Consider the following 12656-nt stretch of genomic DNA (forward strand, 5'->3'; position numbering starts at 1 on the left):
GAAAGGGACGTCTGCCTTTTGACATTTTGGGGGTCAAAAGTTACTATTAAAGAGGATCAGAGGTGTAGGCGACCCTGACTGCGTCTGAAATGAAGAGGAACCTGGAACAAAAGGATCAAATTAGGACAGAGTCGACCTGCAGGCAGCTTAAATCTCGCAAAATCAGTTTTTGCAATAAGATACAGGGGTGGACACAATAAAAAAAACAGCACTTTTAAACATTTATCTGACCCTGACGTACATCTGCCTTATTGCTCCTACACACTTGACAAATTCAAATGATTAATGATTGTAACGTCTCATCGAGACATAAGACAGCGACTGGTAATGTGAAGGAAAACCCCTTTAAATGGCACTGTGCTACACCAGTGCTAATCCTGTTGTTTCTTAAAGCGTTCATAATGTTGATTTTCAAAAACAATTTGTAATTTTCCACCCAGTATACCAAGAAATCGATGAATACGTTTAAATAAATGTGGGTGTGTCTGTGGAAAACAAACCTTAGGTGTTTCTGGACTGCCGAATGGTGACAGATCTAGAGAATTCTCTTTGTCAGAGGAATTGTTATGGCGATGCTGTGCAAACTTTCGCTTTAGTGCTTCAGCAATAAGAGCAGCTGGGTCGCTAAGCAATGCTGCACCTCCTTTACTGCGTCTCCGTCTGATTGGTGTGCCTCCTGGTGATCTATGAACAAAAAAGAAGGTTTGTCAGGGGTCGGTTGATGAAGGATAACAAAGAAAAAGGTAGAGATGATAGAACAGGCAACAAATTAGGACAAAAACCATCATATTTAGGATATTGAATACCTCACACATTATTCTAAAAATTCTAATGCCTACCTCTCAACTGAACGCAATTTAACTTGATTTAAGTCCTTAAGAACATCCAGCATCGATGGGATTCCTTTAGAGTCCTGGGGTTTGAGCTGCCCCTCATCAAGATCTTTCCCATTCTTCCTGCGCTGGCGTATCAGCTCTAATATGGACGAAGTCTCAGGGGCGGAGCTGGAGCAGGGGGGAGGTGGAGGTGGGGGTGGTGGAGGTGGGGGAGCAGCACAGCGTGGCGTGGAGGTGTGAGCTGGAGGAGACATCAAAGGCGAGCCTGGTGCATTCTGGGCCTCGGTCAGACCTAAGAAAATGTGGAATGAGCACAAAAAGGTTATTACATTTGCTTGACTTAAAGGTGACACGGCGAACACATCTGTGAAGACGCAGTGCGAAGAAAGTGAACCTGAGGCTGGGGCGGCAGTAACAATCATGGCTATCTGAGCTCGCAGTTTGAGCAGCTCGCTTTCCAGCACTGTGATCTTCTTCAGGGCTTCCGGATCAGTTGCTTGCTTTACAGGTCTTCCTCCTTTCGGAGCTTGATTCAGGGTCGCTCGAGGGTATCTCAGCATATCCCGGTTTACAGTACTTTGCTTCTTCGGGGGCAGGTGGTTCCTACGGAGACCAAATTATTGTGTTCAGCAAGAAAGTGTGGTTTTCTCTGTAGTGCACAAACACTACGGCCAATTCAATGCCTTTCTTTACAGAGATCTCCTACTCAGACAGGCTGCTTACAAGTAAGGTAGCAGTTTAAAATGTGTTTTTATATCAGAACAAAAAGTGACTGGCTTCATGTACCTGAAAACATCAACTACTCATTACACCTGCCTACAGAAAGCAAGCCTCTCTGCTTGTACAGATAATATGCATTTTATGAACTAATGCAAAGAACAACAGATCAAATTTTAACTGGCACTTAGCTGCTACACTAACCACAGAAACGGGTTTTGACATCAGTACCTTGCTAAGCATATACAGTACACACACAAACATTAACTGGCAGAAACACTTACTGAGTTGTCTATTTGCTTGTTGCTCCTCTGGGTCGAGTTTACTCCCTCTGTGCAGCTTTTGGCCTCACAATCAAACAAAAAACTGTCGGGGGAACCAGGTAGCTCATCTGGTACAGCATATGCCCCATATATAAAAGACTCAGTCCTGGTTCAACTCCAGACTGTGGCCCAGAAGTCTTTATTGTCTCAGCTACTGTAGTAGTTATACAGAGCAACTGGTGTGGCACCTTGAGCTACTGCCTCTCTTTTTCTCTTCTGCACTCTTGGACTCATAACACCTTTATGCTTTATTAGGACGAAAGATTTTATCTAACAAACAGCCAATGTGGTTTTGTTCTTTTGTTTGTTTGGACTGTGTCCGTGTGTGTGTGTTCTTACCTGGTCTTGGCAAAGCTCTCGCCCTCATCCTCAAACACCCACAGGACGTCAGCAAATGAGGGGATGGCAGGCGTATCCGCGGTGACGTCGACATAAACATGGGGCCTATAGGTGAGTAGAGGGACCTAAGGACCAAACATGCACACGGAGGGATTATGCACTGTGATGCTAATTATATCACAGCAAACTTATGAATAACTGTGCCATAAATCCTTCTTCCTTAAGTAATTGAGGGCTTATATTTTGTCAAAATGTGAACATGATTCTGCATTAACAATTAGCTGAAATTTTTTTCCGAGCTGCAGCCAAGTCATATTCCTGATTTGTAATTTGTGAAAGATGCTACAGGTAATGTTACTTGACACATGCTAAAAAAAAAAAGAAAAGATTTACAGTCCCATTCCACTCATAACTACTCTAATGCAGACATCAAGTTTACATATTTGACCGACAGTGTTTTACAGGAGGATGCTTTAAACAGCTTTTCTATTCACACTTTTCCTCATGTCTTATCAATGTAATTTTTAATCTATGAAATCAAAATGATACTCAAGATTGTCTCAATTTTTGCTCTTTCAAATAATCAACCATCTACAGAACTTCAGTACATTATTTTTCTACTTCTTCTTCTCATCATCATACTCATTTATTATTAATAATAATAATAATAGTAATAATGTTTTTAACTCATGCACATTACAAATAAGCACTTTAGCTCAGTGTAGGATACAGTATTGATTATACTTATGAAGTACTATGCAACATTATTTAAAGCAGATTACATATTTCTTTGTTGGTGTTGTTATATACATGTATTTATTCAAAAAAGCTGAGTTGAATTTGACCAGATAAAGATAAATATAATTTATTGAAGCAGTCGTCACTTTCATAGTACACTGGACAGATTTTCAGTCGGTTAGAAAAAACACATACAGTACAGGTACCTGAAAGTGGACACGTGGTGTAGGAGCCAGAGGGAGGTTGGTCCCAATCATCCGCACAATGCTGCGGTACTGACCGCACAACTGACTGTCCCACACTGGAACAAGCTGCAGACAGGACCACACACACAGACAGAACTCTTAAAAAATGCCATCATTATAAATTTACTCAGTCATAGTTCTAACAGAAGTGTGTGTGTGTGTGTGTGTGTGTGTGTGTGTGTGTGTGTGTGTGTGTGTGTGTGTGTGTGTGTACTCACCATGTCTGGAGGCACTCCAAAGTACTCCAGGACCATGCGCAGCACGTCCAGGATATCATCTACTAAAGACATTGGAAGGACTTTTTCCACACACCAGCTGATGACTGCAAAGCTCCTCTTTCTGCTGACTGACTTGATAAGAGGCCAACACAGAACAGATGCAACTAAGTCACATCCTTTAACACCTGAAACAAAACAAAACATACAACACTTCAATTCAATAAAAGAGAAGAACTGTAGATCAGTAATTTAATCAATAAAAATCACAAATTAAGCCTGGTGTAAATAATTCCTTACATCCATCCATCATCGCCTTTAGACTACTTCAACTACTCTAAAGGAGACGTTACAGCTGCAGCTGATTTAGAACACTGTTGTTAAGACCAAGAAAGCATACCACATCAGTCCAGCTCTCAGAGGTTTACACTGGCAACTATTGGATTACTTCGGCCCAGGCCGTCCCTTTGGACTGAGCTACTGCCACCTGACTGTATTTTTAAATTTGTCTGTTTTATTATCATCACATTGATAAGTGTGTTTTTCGTTTTTTATATGCTCTTCTATTCTATCTAATCTTAAAAGGTCCAGTGTGTAGAATTGAGTTGCATCTAGTGGTCTAATCGCTGCATTGCAATCTCCTCACATCACCCTCACCTTCTTAGTGTAAAGGAGACCGTTTACAGTACATGAAATGGGACCCGCTCCCACTGTAGATACAAAAGGATATTTTTTTAATAACACAAATAAAAAGATTCCTATTTTAAAGTGATAATACATGCATGAAAACATAGTTATTAATATTATATTCCATGTTTCCCTTTATTCTGAAAATAAAGTCCCCAAATCTTACACACTGCACCGTTAATGTCATTTTAGGTGTTACTTTAACATTAACAGCCAGACTGCTGGCACCAAGATGCTCCACAGAGAGACACAAGAAGTCCTGTCAGCATCAGTCTCTACAGCTCCTCCCTCAAAATATCAGACACTCCAAGTCAAGTCCAGTAGCTGTTGAACTGGCTTGTGCAATACATAAGTGAAATCTGCCACACTTGCATACTGCACTTTAAACAATCAGTGTCTATTCTCTGTATAGTCTCTCAAAGACTAAATTCCTTATAAGCTTTTAGATTTACATATTGCACAGTTCACCGTTAATTGGTTTTTATTTTACTGTCACTGGTTTTATTTAACTGTTGTGTATATAGTGTTAAAATAGGATATTGTATATGCGTATAGGGTTAAAGTTTTGTTTTCTTTCCATTGTTTTCTTACTATCTCACTTACCATTTGGGAGCTGCTCTAACAAACACAATTTCCCTGCTGGGATTAATAAAGTATTTCTGATTCTGATTTAAATTGTCATGTTATTGGCAGGTGCTACACAAACAAACTTGTCTTGCCTGCTCATTACTGATCTTAAAATACCAGGAGACAAATGTATAATATGTTTATGGTAGTCTTCAGCTAAAAACAGGTCAGGAAATTAAACTCATTTGGATTTCCTGCAGTCCATTATTGCTCCAACTGTCAAAGTGTCAGCTGGCGGCATCACACTGACAGTTTGTTTCTGTCTGCTGGATGCTGACTCGGCTGCAGAATCGCACTGAATCGACAAAACGCAAAAGGTTTATACTGGACTTTAGTTTCACCCTTAAAAAAGAGCAAGCTTCTGCTCTGTGTAGCGTGGGTAACCCCGCACAGGTAACCCCGCACAGGGACCGCAGTGTCTTGTAAGCAGCATGGCTCATCAAAAGTACAATGCGCGACGCAAAGAAACATGCGCGGATAAGCAGGAAAACATAAGTGTGTACTTACCGTGGACTCGTTTTTCTTGTCAAATTGTAAGTTTGTAGCCACATTTGCGCTAAATCCTCATAAAGAATCAATAACAGAAACTTTAACGTGCGGATAAATACGAGGAACGTGCAGCTTTAAGCTCGTCTCGAGCATCCGAAGAGCAAGTCTGCGAAGTCAAATAACGCTTAAGCAGCAAAGCCTCACCTGATTGGCTGCGAATGCAGAAGTAACGCGAGGAGCCAATAGGAGCGGCTTACCGTGCAGCGTCGGCAACCGTTGGTCGACCAATTGCGTGTCACGAAAACGAAGCACCGAATTTGTATTTTCGTCTCGCGAGCTGCTCGTTGTGCTCGGTAAGAAAACATCGACTCACTTTCAAGGCGAGTTTAATGTTATCGTTTGTATGTTTTGCGCGATTTTATCTTCGAACAGTGCAATAAAACACATTTAAATGTATTTTTTTTTTAAAGTTGGCTTCACGTTAGCTGGCCTCAACGTTAACGCTCGCGCCGCGTCCTGATAGGACGACATGTATCGTTGATCGCCTCGTGAGGGTCATCGCTTTAACACGTAACAGAAGTGACCGTAACGTTATCACCTCGTTATCGCTTCCTCGGGATTGAATCAGTTAAACGTCCTCGTAGCGCATATTTAGTCGACCATGGCTTTAAAAAACGCTTAAATAACGTCACCCCGTCTCAGTTTCAGGTCTGCTGAAGTTAAAGGAAGATGATGGATGCACTGTCGGTGGTGACTCAACTTCGGGACCTGGCTTCTGAGCCACAGAACCGGGAGGTGATAGTTCAGGACCAGGGCTGTCTCCCCGGCCTGGTTCTCTTCCTGGACCACAAGAATCCAGAAGTGCTGTTTGCAACTCTTCAGGTGGGTGAAAGGATCATTGTTTTTCCATTCAGAGTACATTTTGTCATATTATTTAATGTAAATATTGAGATATTCAGCTGCTAAGATGTAAAAATCAACTCACAGGTTGTTGTGATCCATTACAAGAAGCATTTAGTTAAGATGTGTTATAATAGTTAAGCATGGTAATGTCCATGATGATGTATTTTGACAGTCTGTAATCATCATTTCCACTCATAACAACAATAACCAGTAGAGGAAGCTTATGTAATATGTAGGTTGTAAACATGGCTGCGTGCACAGTATCTGCAGTGTGTTTTAATCATTCTTCTTCCTTTAACCTCAGACCCTGCGCTACTTGGCCGAGTTGTCCCCCAACATCCCCACCATGAAGAATGAACTGGGTATGATGGTGAGCTTGGAGAATCTAATCGTGAGGCGAGTGGCTGTTTTCTTGTACTATCTTGGTGACTCTTGCATGTTTATGTGCTTTCCCAAACTCCCTGTGAAGAGTTTTGGCTTTTTTTTAATGTGGTTGTACTTGAAACTACTGTTTTTCTTAAATGTATTGACTATTTCATGTTATAACACAGATGCATGTGTAGTTTAACAACTAAACATTTGTTGTATCTTCATACAATAAAATGTTTTTAGTCTCCCTGAACAATCAGGCTGTGTTAAACATTATTATATACATTATTTCTCCATATAGGGAGGGCCTGTCTGTTGACATCAAAGCCTTGGCACAGGAGGTGTATGACATTCTGAGTGGACCTGCTAATCCTGTGCCACGCACAACCGAGAGAGAGAAGAGACAGAAATCCCAGTTCTTTATCAACTCCTCCAACAAGAAGGCTAAGTCTGTCACTCTGCACATCAAAGGGCTGGACAGCACTGTAAGTACTGACACACACACATGCATGACAGTACCGGTATTTATAATTGACGGCAAGTTAACTAATAAGTCTCCCTCTCTTATGAAGCACCAGCGAAGCTTGTGTGAGGAGGCCCTTCTAAAGGTCAGAGGAGTGATCAGCTTCACCTTCCAGATGGCTTCTAAGAGATGCACCGTCCGCATCCGTTCAGACCTGTCCACTGAGGTAAAAACACAAACCAGTGTGTGGTTTGGAAGTAGCTGGTCTGTTTAAAATATGACTTTATATCCCTCTAGTTATATTCGACATTTGTATTATTGCATTTTCAAAGTCACTGACGTACACGTGCTGCAGGAATCTGGAGTAAGAAAACAGTACATCTGATCTCTGGTTGATCTTGGTTTGCAGAGTCTGGCATCAGCCATCGCTGCCACAAAGGTGTTGTCGGCCCAACAGGTGGTGAAGAATGAGGCCGGAGAAGAGGTGAGTAATGGTTACAGACTGTTTGAGTATCCACAGAGAATGAACCAAGAGCTGGTTTGAGTTCACGTTGAGTGTTGAACTTCTCTTCTGTTAACCCATTTCTTCAGGTTTTCATCCCACTGAACTCATCTGGAGTGGAGGTGCAGCAAAACTCAGCTATACCAGACTACCTCCCAGAGGAGGAGAGCCCAGAGAAGGAGGTCGACCGAGCAATCTCCCGCACTACAGCGAAGGAAGATTCTAGTGGGAGCTGGCTCAACACTGCGGCCAGTTTCCTCACCAAAACATTCTACTGGTGAAACTGGTCCTGTTTGATTCATTGAGATCCAGTGATGGAAAAGTGTGCTAAAAGAATTTTTTGTGTGTGTTACTGGAGTGGACAGTACTGGATGTCAGTGCACCACAGGCCACCGTGTTGGTTTTGTGTGCGTGATCTGAGCTTCACCAACTTGCCATCATTTCTGGTGAAAAACACGTCAACATGTACAAGAGCACTTCTCATTTTACCTCTGTTGTGCTAAGTTGAATGGAGGAAAACTTGAAAAATGTGTTTGTTTCTGGACTTTCTATCCACTATTCTCATGAAATGTAAATATTTTCTGTAGGACTTCCCAAACGTCAATTTTCTCTCTACGTGTAAAAAAGATTTTTTTTTCTACTTTTCTATGCAGTTAGAAAAGGTTGTATTCTACTGTCTGTTGCTAAATGTATTCTTTATGCCAAAATAAATTTACAAAATGTCAATTTTCTTTGAAAGTTCCCATTTCTTTCTGTATTTTGGATCAAAATCATTACAATACCACACCAGCGAGTAGGTAATCAATTCAAAAAGTTTTATTTACTTGCCAAACAGTACAGCTGTAACAGTTGTACAGTGATTTCAGTTTAACAGTGGTTCAAAGATCTCACCCCACAGCCCCTTTTCTTAAGTAAAGGACTGTAAGTTTTCAAAACCATGTCTTAGTAAAATAGAGCGATGTTTAAACATAATATTTAATCTAATTTACAAGTGATTTCGCTTCTGTCAAAACAGTTCATTCGCAAGCCAAGTCAAGTTTCCATCTTTAACAGTATGCTATGTACTACTGGCAGAGACCAGCACTACAAACCAAAGACATGGGTGATCTCTAAGTTTTCGTCTATTTTGGTGGTACGGCGAGAACAACAAAAAGTAAACTAAGTACAAAGAACCAAATGCTAAGAGAGTAGCATTATTAAGAGTTTAGTGAAAAAGATGAAACATAACAGAAGTTTAACGTCAGTTCCAGTGTTCTACTTGAATCCCTGTTTTGTCTTTCTGTCATGAAAAGCTGTGTGAAGGACCAATTGTTTGACATTATAGCTCATATATGATGACATAATGGACAGACGATTCATAATCTTTCATACTTTTAACATAAACCAAGAAAAGGAAGCCACTGGAGGAATCGGGCATGTGGTCAGAATGCCAGAGCTCATACTGGGAATGTATAATCTTCATTTCAGTGAGAATGAGTACGGACAAGTCACCTCATTCTTTCTTCAATGCAGTAAGGCAAAGGAACATTAAAATTAGCAGCATTTCTTCTTAAATCCTTCATCAAAAAAGATCAAATGAATTATTTCAGAATTAACATCACAACCGGTAAATTAATTGAATCCATTTTGTACTTTGGCCAAAACAAAAGTCAACCTCCAACAAAAGGCGGCTAAGCTACAGCGTAGGCCTCCGACACTGATCATCGAGTTAGTCAGCGGGACAGGATGCAGCATTGATGGGGTAAACGAGTGAAAGGAAAGGGCAGGACTTAACGTCAAAGCAAATTCTTTTTTTCTCAATTTCAACAGAAAGCAAAGACAGGATGAGGACGAAACAAAGAATCACATTTTATCTGTACAGCAATGAAATAAAACTAAACAAAAAATCAGTAGTTTACACCCTAATTCTCAGTTGTCTGAAAGGAATATTATTTTCATTTTCTCATTATTTAACTTAAACTCCATGATGCTCCAACGCCCCTGCCTCATCCCAATAATAACCTCTAGTCTTAAACACTGTGGACACAGCAAATAATATATTACATGACATGAGACTTTTCGGTAGTCTTAATACAACTTCATGCACTGATATCACTCCTACATCCCATCTCTTCTGCACCATTTCGACAGAAATGTTAAAACATGAGGATTATGAGGTTCCAGTTAAAGAGAGCGTTAATGAAACCTTGTAATTCTGAGCCTTTTGTGGTGAGCTCCAGTCACACAAGTCACTGATTCTGTCAGTCTGATTACAGTGTATTCTACAGCAACAACAAAAAAACTCTTCAAGTATCATGGCTGAGGACCTTACAGCTGATCTCAGTTTGTCATTCTCTCTCACACACACACGCAAACACACACACACATATTAGAAGAGAGTCACAAGTTGGATTAGGCTTTCAGTGCCCTCCTATGATTTCAGGACATTCGCTTCAGAACGAGGGGTAGTTTGGGGCTGTACACAGAACATTATGACCGAGTGTAATCATAGTCAGACACAGAGAGGTGGATCTATTCCCGGAGAGTTTGTTGAGGGACGTGTAACCTCTCTCTGGAGATGCTTTAGGGAGATCTTTGGAGAGACCATCTTTGGGAAATGGCTGCAGAGCTCTTCTGTCACTGGGGTAGGGAGGGTGAGAAAGAAAAACCCCTTGAAGGGTCTTGGCTGTGATGCTGCGAGTTCTTCCTTCGATTCGGTCCAGCAGCTCTGTGTTACCTCTCTCTGACCGTCTTACTTCCTGTCTCTCTGGGCGTGGAATCATCTTGGACTAACAGGGCGTCAGGCAACATCTAAAAACCGAGGGGATGACAAAGAAAAACATCAGTTGCTATGAAGGCTAGGATCGAGTCTCTACTCTAACACACGTCTTAGCTTGTCCTTGTTTTAACCACCAGTTGTGATAAGTAGTTTACATGCAAAAATGTCACACGTAGACCACCTGCAGTAAAGACCTCACTGTCTAGCTGGCTTTAGCCATCGCACTGGTAAACTATATGAAGGATGAAGGACCAGCAAGTAATACTAACAATGTTTATCAGTTACGGGGTGAGCAAGGAGGTACAAATTATTGCTTTACCCCTTTCTCTACATGCATTTATAAATGCATAATATGGAAGTTCTCTATATTAAATGTTGTTAAATGCCATTAAATATGCCTCATTGTAATTACAAAATTAAATTTAACAAGACAGCTAAAAAGTGTGCCTCTACGACCCCAACTCTAACCCTCAGTAAGCCGTTTCACCATAAGTGGATCACGACTTTCAGCACTCTGGTGATCTGGTGGTCAAATGTTTTCGACTGATCCGATGGTGTCATTTTAATATTGCACACTAAGTAGTATTTAAAATTGGTTCAAGTTCATTTTAAGTCAAACGACACAATGTAAATCCAAATGCAAATTAAAATGAAAGTAAGGCCACGTGAAAGTTGTCATCTGAGAACCAATAAAAGAAAGTTTTCAGTGTACTTTGATTGTACCTTTGGATTATGTGTGCTAAAAATAGAGGCCGGAATAGATCGTAAAGGGTAGTTTGGATTTTTTTTAAGCGTAATTCTATGAAATATCAATATCTGTGTACAGTATGGTGAGCATACTCTCACCATGTTACCTTGCTGTCAGACAACCTTTACCTTCATAAACAGATTTTTTTGTGTCAAAAACACGTTTTCTGCTGGTCCTGTCCACAGCAGCACTTTGCTCTACTTCCATGAGGAGTTCTGTCTGCTTCTCCAAACTGAGGACGCACTGACCACTGTATGCATAAGTACCACATTAAACTTCACGTCAGAAAACCTAAACTATAGCTTCAACAGGACAGACCTGTTCTCACCATTACCAGTCATAACATGGCTATAACACATCTGTTGCTTCAACATATAAAATTAGTCATCCTAACCCTAGTCCACCAGTTTACTGTTGCACTTGCATAAAGTCGGGGAACATGAGAGAGACAGACTTGGACACAAATGGTCAAAATCAATGCGGCAGAAGCTGAGAAGTTCCCGTAATGCAACTCAACAGATTGCCTGGTCTTACTACAAGATTCCAACAAAATATCAAAATATTGGCGCTACAATCCAAGACAAGACTGATGACATCAGCATGACATCATCAGGGTTGTTTTCACTGACTTTGGAAAACTCCCTCCAGAGCCACAGAAGACAGACAACATGTTTACAGGCTGAGCAGTAGCTCACACCGAAAGCTAAAACACAGTGAGTGACGTCCTCTGTAACTGAATCAAGAGAATCAAGTGATGATGATGATGATGAAATTAAAGAAGCCAGGGCAAAGCAGAAAGAGGATGCCTATTGACCTGGTCCCTGCTGGGCTGATATGTCCTCTATTCCACTGAGAGGTTTTAGGAGTCCGTTCTCTCTGAAGGCTACTACAGGAACTCTCTCCTCCTCCTGCTGCTGCTGCTGCTCCTCTCCCTCAGGAGGAGACAACCTGGACTCTGAAGGCAGAACAATCACCTCTTCAAACTCGCCGTTCTCCCTGGAAAAAGAGAGGATGGAAAGATGATTTTTAAATTTTTTTGCTACAGTCATGGATAACATCAATGTGATCATTTGCATGATTTACCTCTGGTCGGGATGGCTCAGTGTGGTGGGGCTGGGGTTTGGGTCAGATTGGTGACCCTTGCCATTGCTATTGTGTTGCGGTGATACAGTCACTGCAGATGGACTAGGAGCAGCTGAGATGAGAGAGAAAATCAACACAGCATTCAGAAACAAAACCATGGAAACTATTACATATATTTAAAAAGGTACAAGAGGATAATAGAGAAAGTTCTTTTTCAAAGATGATTACAGAAAAACATAAACTAAGTCACCTGCATTGTCTCCATTCCTGTTAGGAACAACTTTCTAGAGATGGAGAAGAAGAAAAGGAGAATAAACACTAACATAGATCCTTCATGGTTAGTCACATACAGCATTTCTTGAAGCCGTTACCTTCTCTGCTGTGTCTGAACGTCTCGTTCTCTTCATGATCTCCTCCAGACGCTGGTGGAAAAAGGAGCTTTTAAATTCAGTGTACACGAGGAACATTTTGAAATATCACTTCCGTGCGAACATGTGTCACCTTTTTTCTCTCCAGGCGTTCGGCCTCTTCTTTCTGGAAGTGTTTTTCTCTCTCTTGCCTCAGTCTCTCTGCCTCCTCTCTCTGTCGGGACTCTTCCTCCTCTTTCTAAACAC

At 41.1% G+C, this 12656-nt stretch overlaps 3 protein-coding genes across 4 annotated transcripts in view; 1 reads left to right on the plus strand and 2 right to left on the minus strand.

Moving 5' to 3' along the window:
* mtfr2 (mitochondrial fission regulator 2) overlaps nucleotides 1-5382 on the minus strand; it is a 29524-nt gene extending 24142 nt beyond the window's left edge. The window contains exons 1-8 of the mRNA XM_027283940.1: nucleotides 5235-5382; nucleotides 3417-3601; nucleotides 3160-3264; nucleotides 2216-2340; nucleotides 1231-1439; nucleotides 840-1128; nucleotides 501-684; nucleotides 16-101 (exon numbers count right to left, since the gene is read on the minus strand). Coding sequence (XP_027139741.1) covers nucleotides 57-101; nucleotides 501-684; nucleotides 840-1128; nucleotides 1231-1439; nucleotides 2216-2340; nucleotides 3160-3264; nucleotides 3417-3488 — 1029 coding nt within the window. The 5' untranslated portion in view covers nucleotides 3489-3601; nucleotides 5235-5382 and the 3' untranslated portion in view covers nucleotides 16-56. The remainder of the gene's footprint in view (nucleotides 1-15; nucleotides 102-500; nucleotides 685-839; nucleotides 1129-1230; nucleotides 1440-2215; nucleotides 2341-3159; nucleotides 3265-3416; nucleotides 3602-5234) is intronic.
* Nucleotides 5383-5457: 75 nt separating this feature from the next.
* On the plus strand, nucleotides 5458-8168 carry armc1l (armadillo repeat containing 1, like). Of its 2 annotated transcripts, none has more exons than XM_010736714.3 (7): nucleotides 5458-5569; nucleotides 5919-6098; nucleotides 6424-6515; nucleotides 6790-6973; nucleotides 7061-7177; nucleotides 7361-7435; nucleotides 7543-8168. In XM_010736714.3, the coding sequence occupies exons 2-7, from the start codon at nucleotides 5946-5948 to the stop codon at nucleotides 7732-7734; spliced, it is 813 nt and encodes a 270-aa protein (XP_010735016.3). In that variant the 5' UTR covers nucleotides 5458-5569; nucleotides 5919-5945; the 3' UTR covers nucleotides 7735-8168. The 2 variants fall into 2 exon arrangements, with proteins under 2 accessions (XP_010735016.3, XP_010735017.3); XM_010736715.3 differs by having other exon boundaries at nucleotides 5491-5596.
* Nucleotides 8169-8249: 81 nt separating this feature from the next.
* LOC109140948 (ensconsin-like) lies at nucleotides 8250-12615 on the minus strand. The gene is made up of 6 exons (XM_019269559.2): nucleotides 12544-12615; nucleotides 12414-12464; nucleotides 12293-12326; nucleotides 12043-12154; nucleotides 11774-11955; nucleotides 8250-10243 (listed from the first exon to the last, which is right to left on the minus strand). Exons 2-6 carry the CDS (start codon nucleotides 12447-12449, stop codon nucleotides 10233-10235), a joined length of 375 nt encoding a protein of 124 aa, XP_019125104.2. The 5' UTR covers nucleotides 12450-12464; nucleotides 12544-12615; the 3' UTR covers nucleotides 8250-10232.
* Between the last annotated feature and the right edge of the window lie 41 nt (nucleotides 12616-12656).

The sequence above is a fragment of the Larimichthys crocea genome, chromosome XI (genome assembly GCF_000972845.2).
Source record: "Larimichthys crocea isolate SSNF chromosome XI, L_crocea_2.0, whole genome shotgun sequence".
NCBI lineage: Eukaryota > Metazoa > Chordata > Actinopteri > Sciaenidae > Larimichthys > Larimichthys crocea.

Excerpts from the sequence above, each read along its gene's own strand:
- armc1l (XM_010736714.3), top strand. The coding sequence starts at position 5,946 with ATGATGGATGCACTGTCGGTGGTGACTCAACTTCGGGACCTGGCTTCT. Across the intron at positions 6,974-7,060 it reads TCAAAGGGCTGGACAGCACT|CACCAGCGAAGCTTGTGTGA; the intron begins GTAAGTACTGAC and ends TCTCTTATGAAG. Across the intron at positions 7,436-7,542 it reads AGAATGAGGCCGGAGAAGAG|GTTTTCATCCCACTGAACTC; the intron begins GTGAGTAATGGT and ends CCATTTCTTCAG.
- LOC109140948 (XM_019269559.2), bottom strand. The coding sequence starts at position 12,449 with ATGAAGAGAACGAGACGTTCAGACACAGCAGAGAAG. Across the intron at positions 12,155-12,292 it reads CAGGAATGGAGACAATGCAG|CTGCTCCTAGTCCATCTGCA; the intron begins GTGACTTAGTTT and ends CTCTCATCTCAG. Across the intron at positions 11,956-12,042 it reads CTGAGCCATCCCGACCAGAG|GGAGAACGGCGAGTTTGAAG; the intron begins GTAAATCATGCA and ends CTCTTTTTCCAG.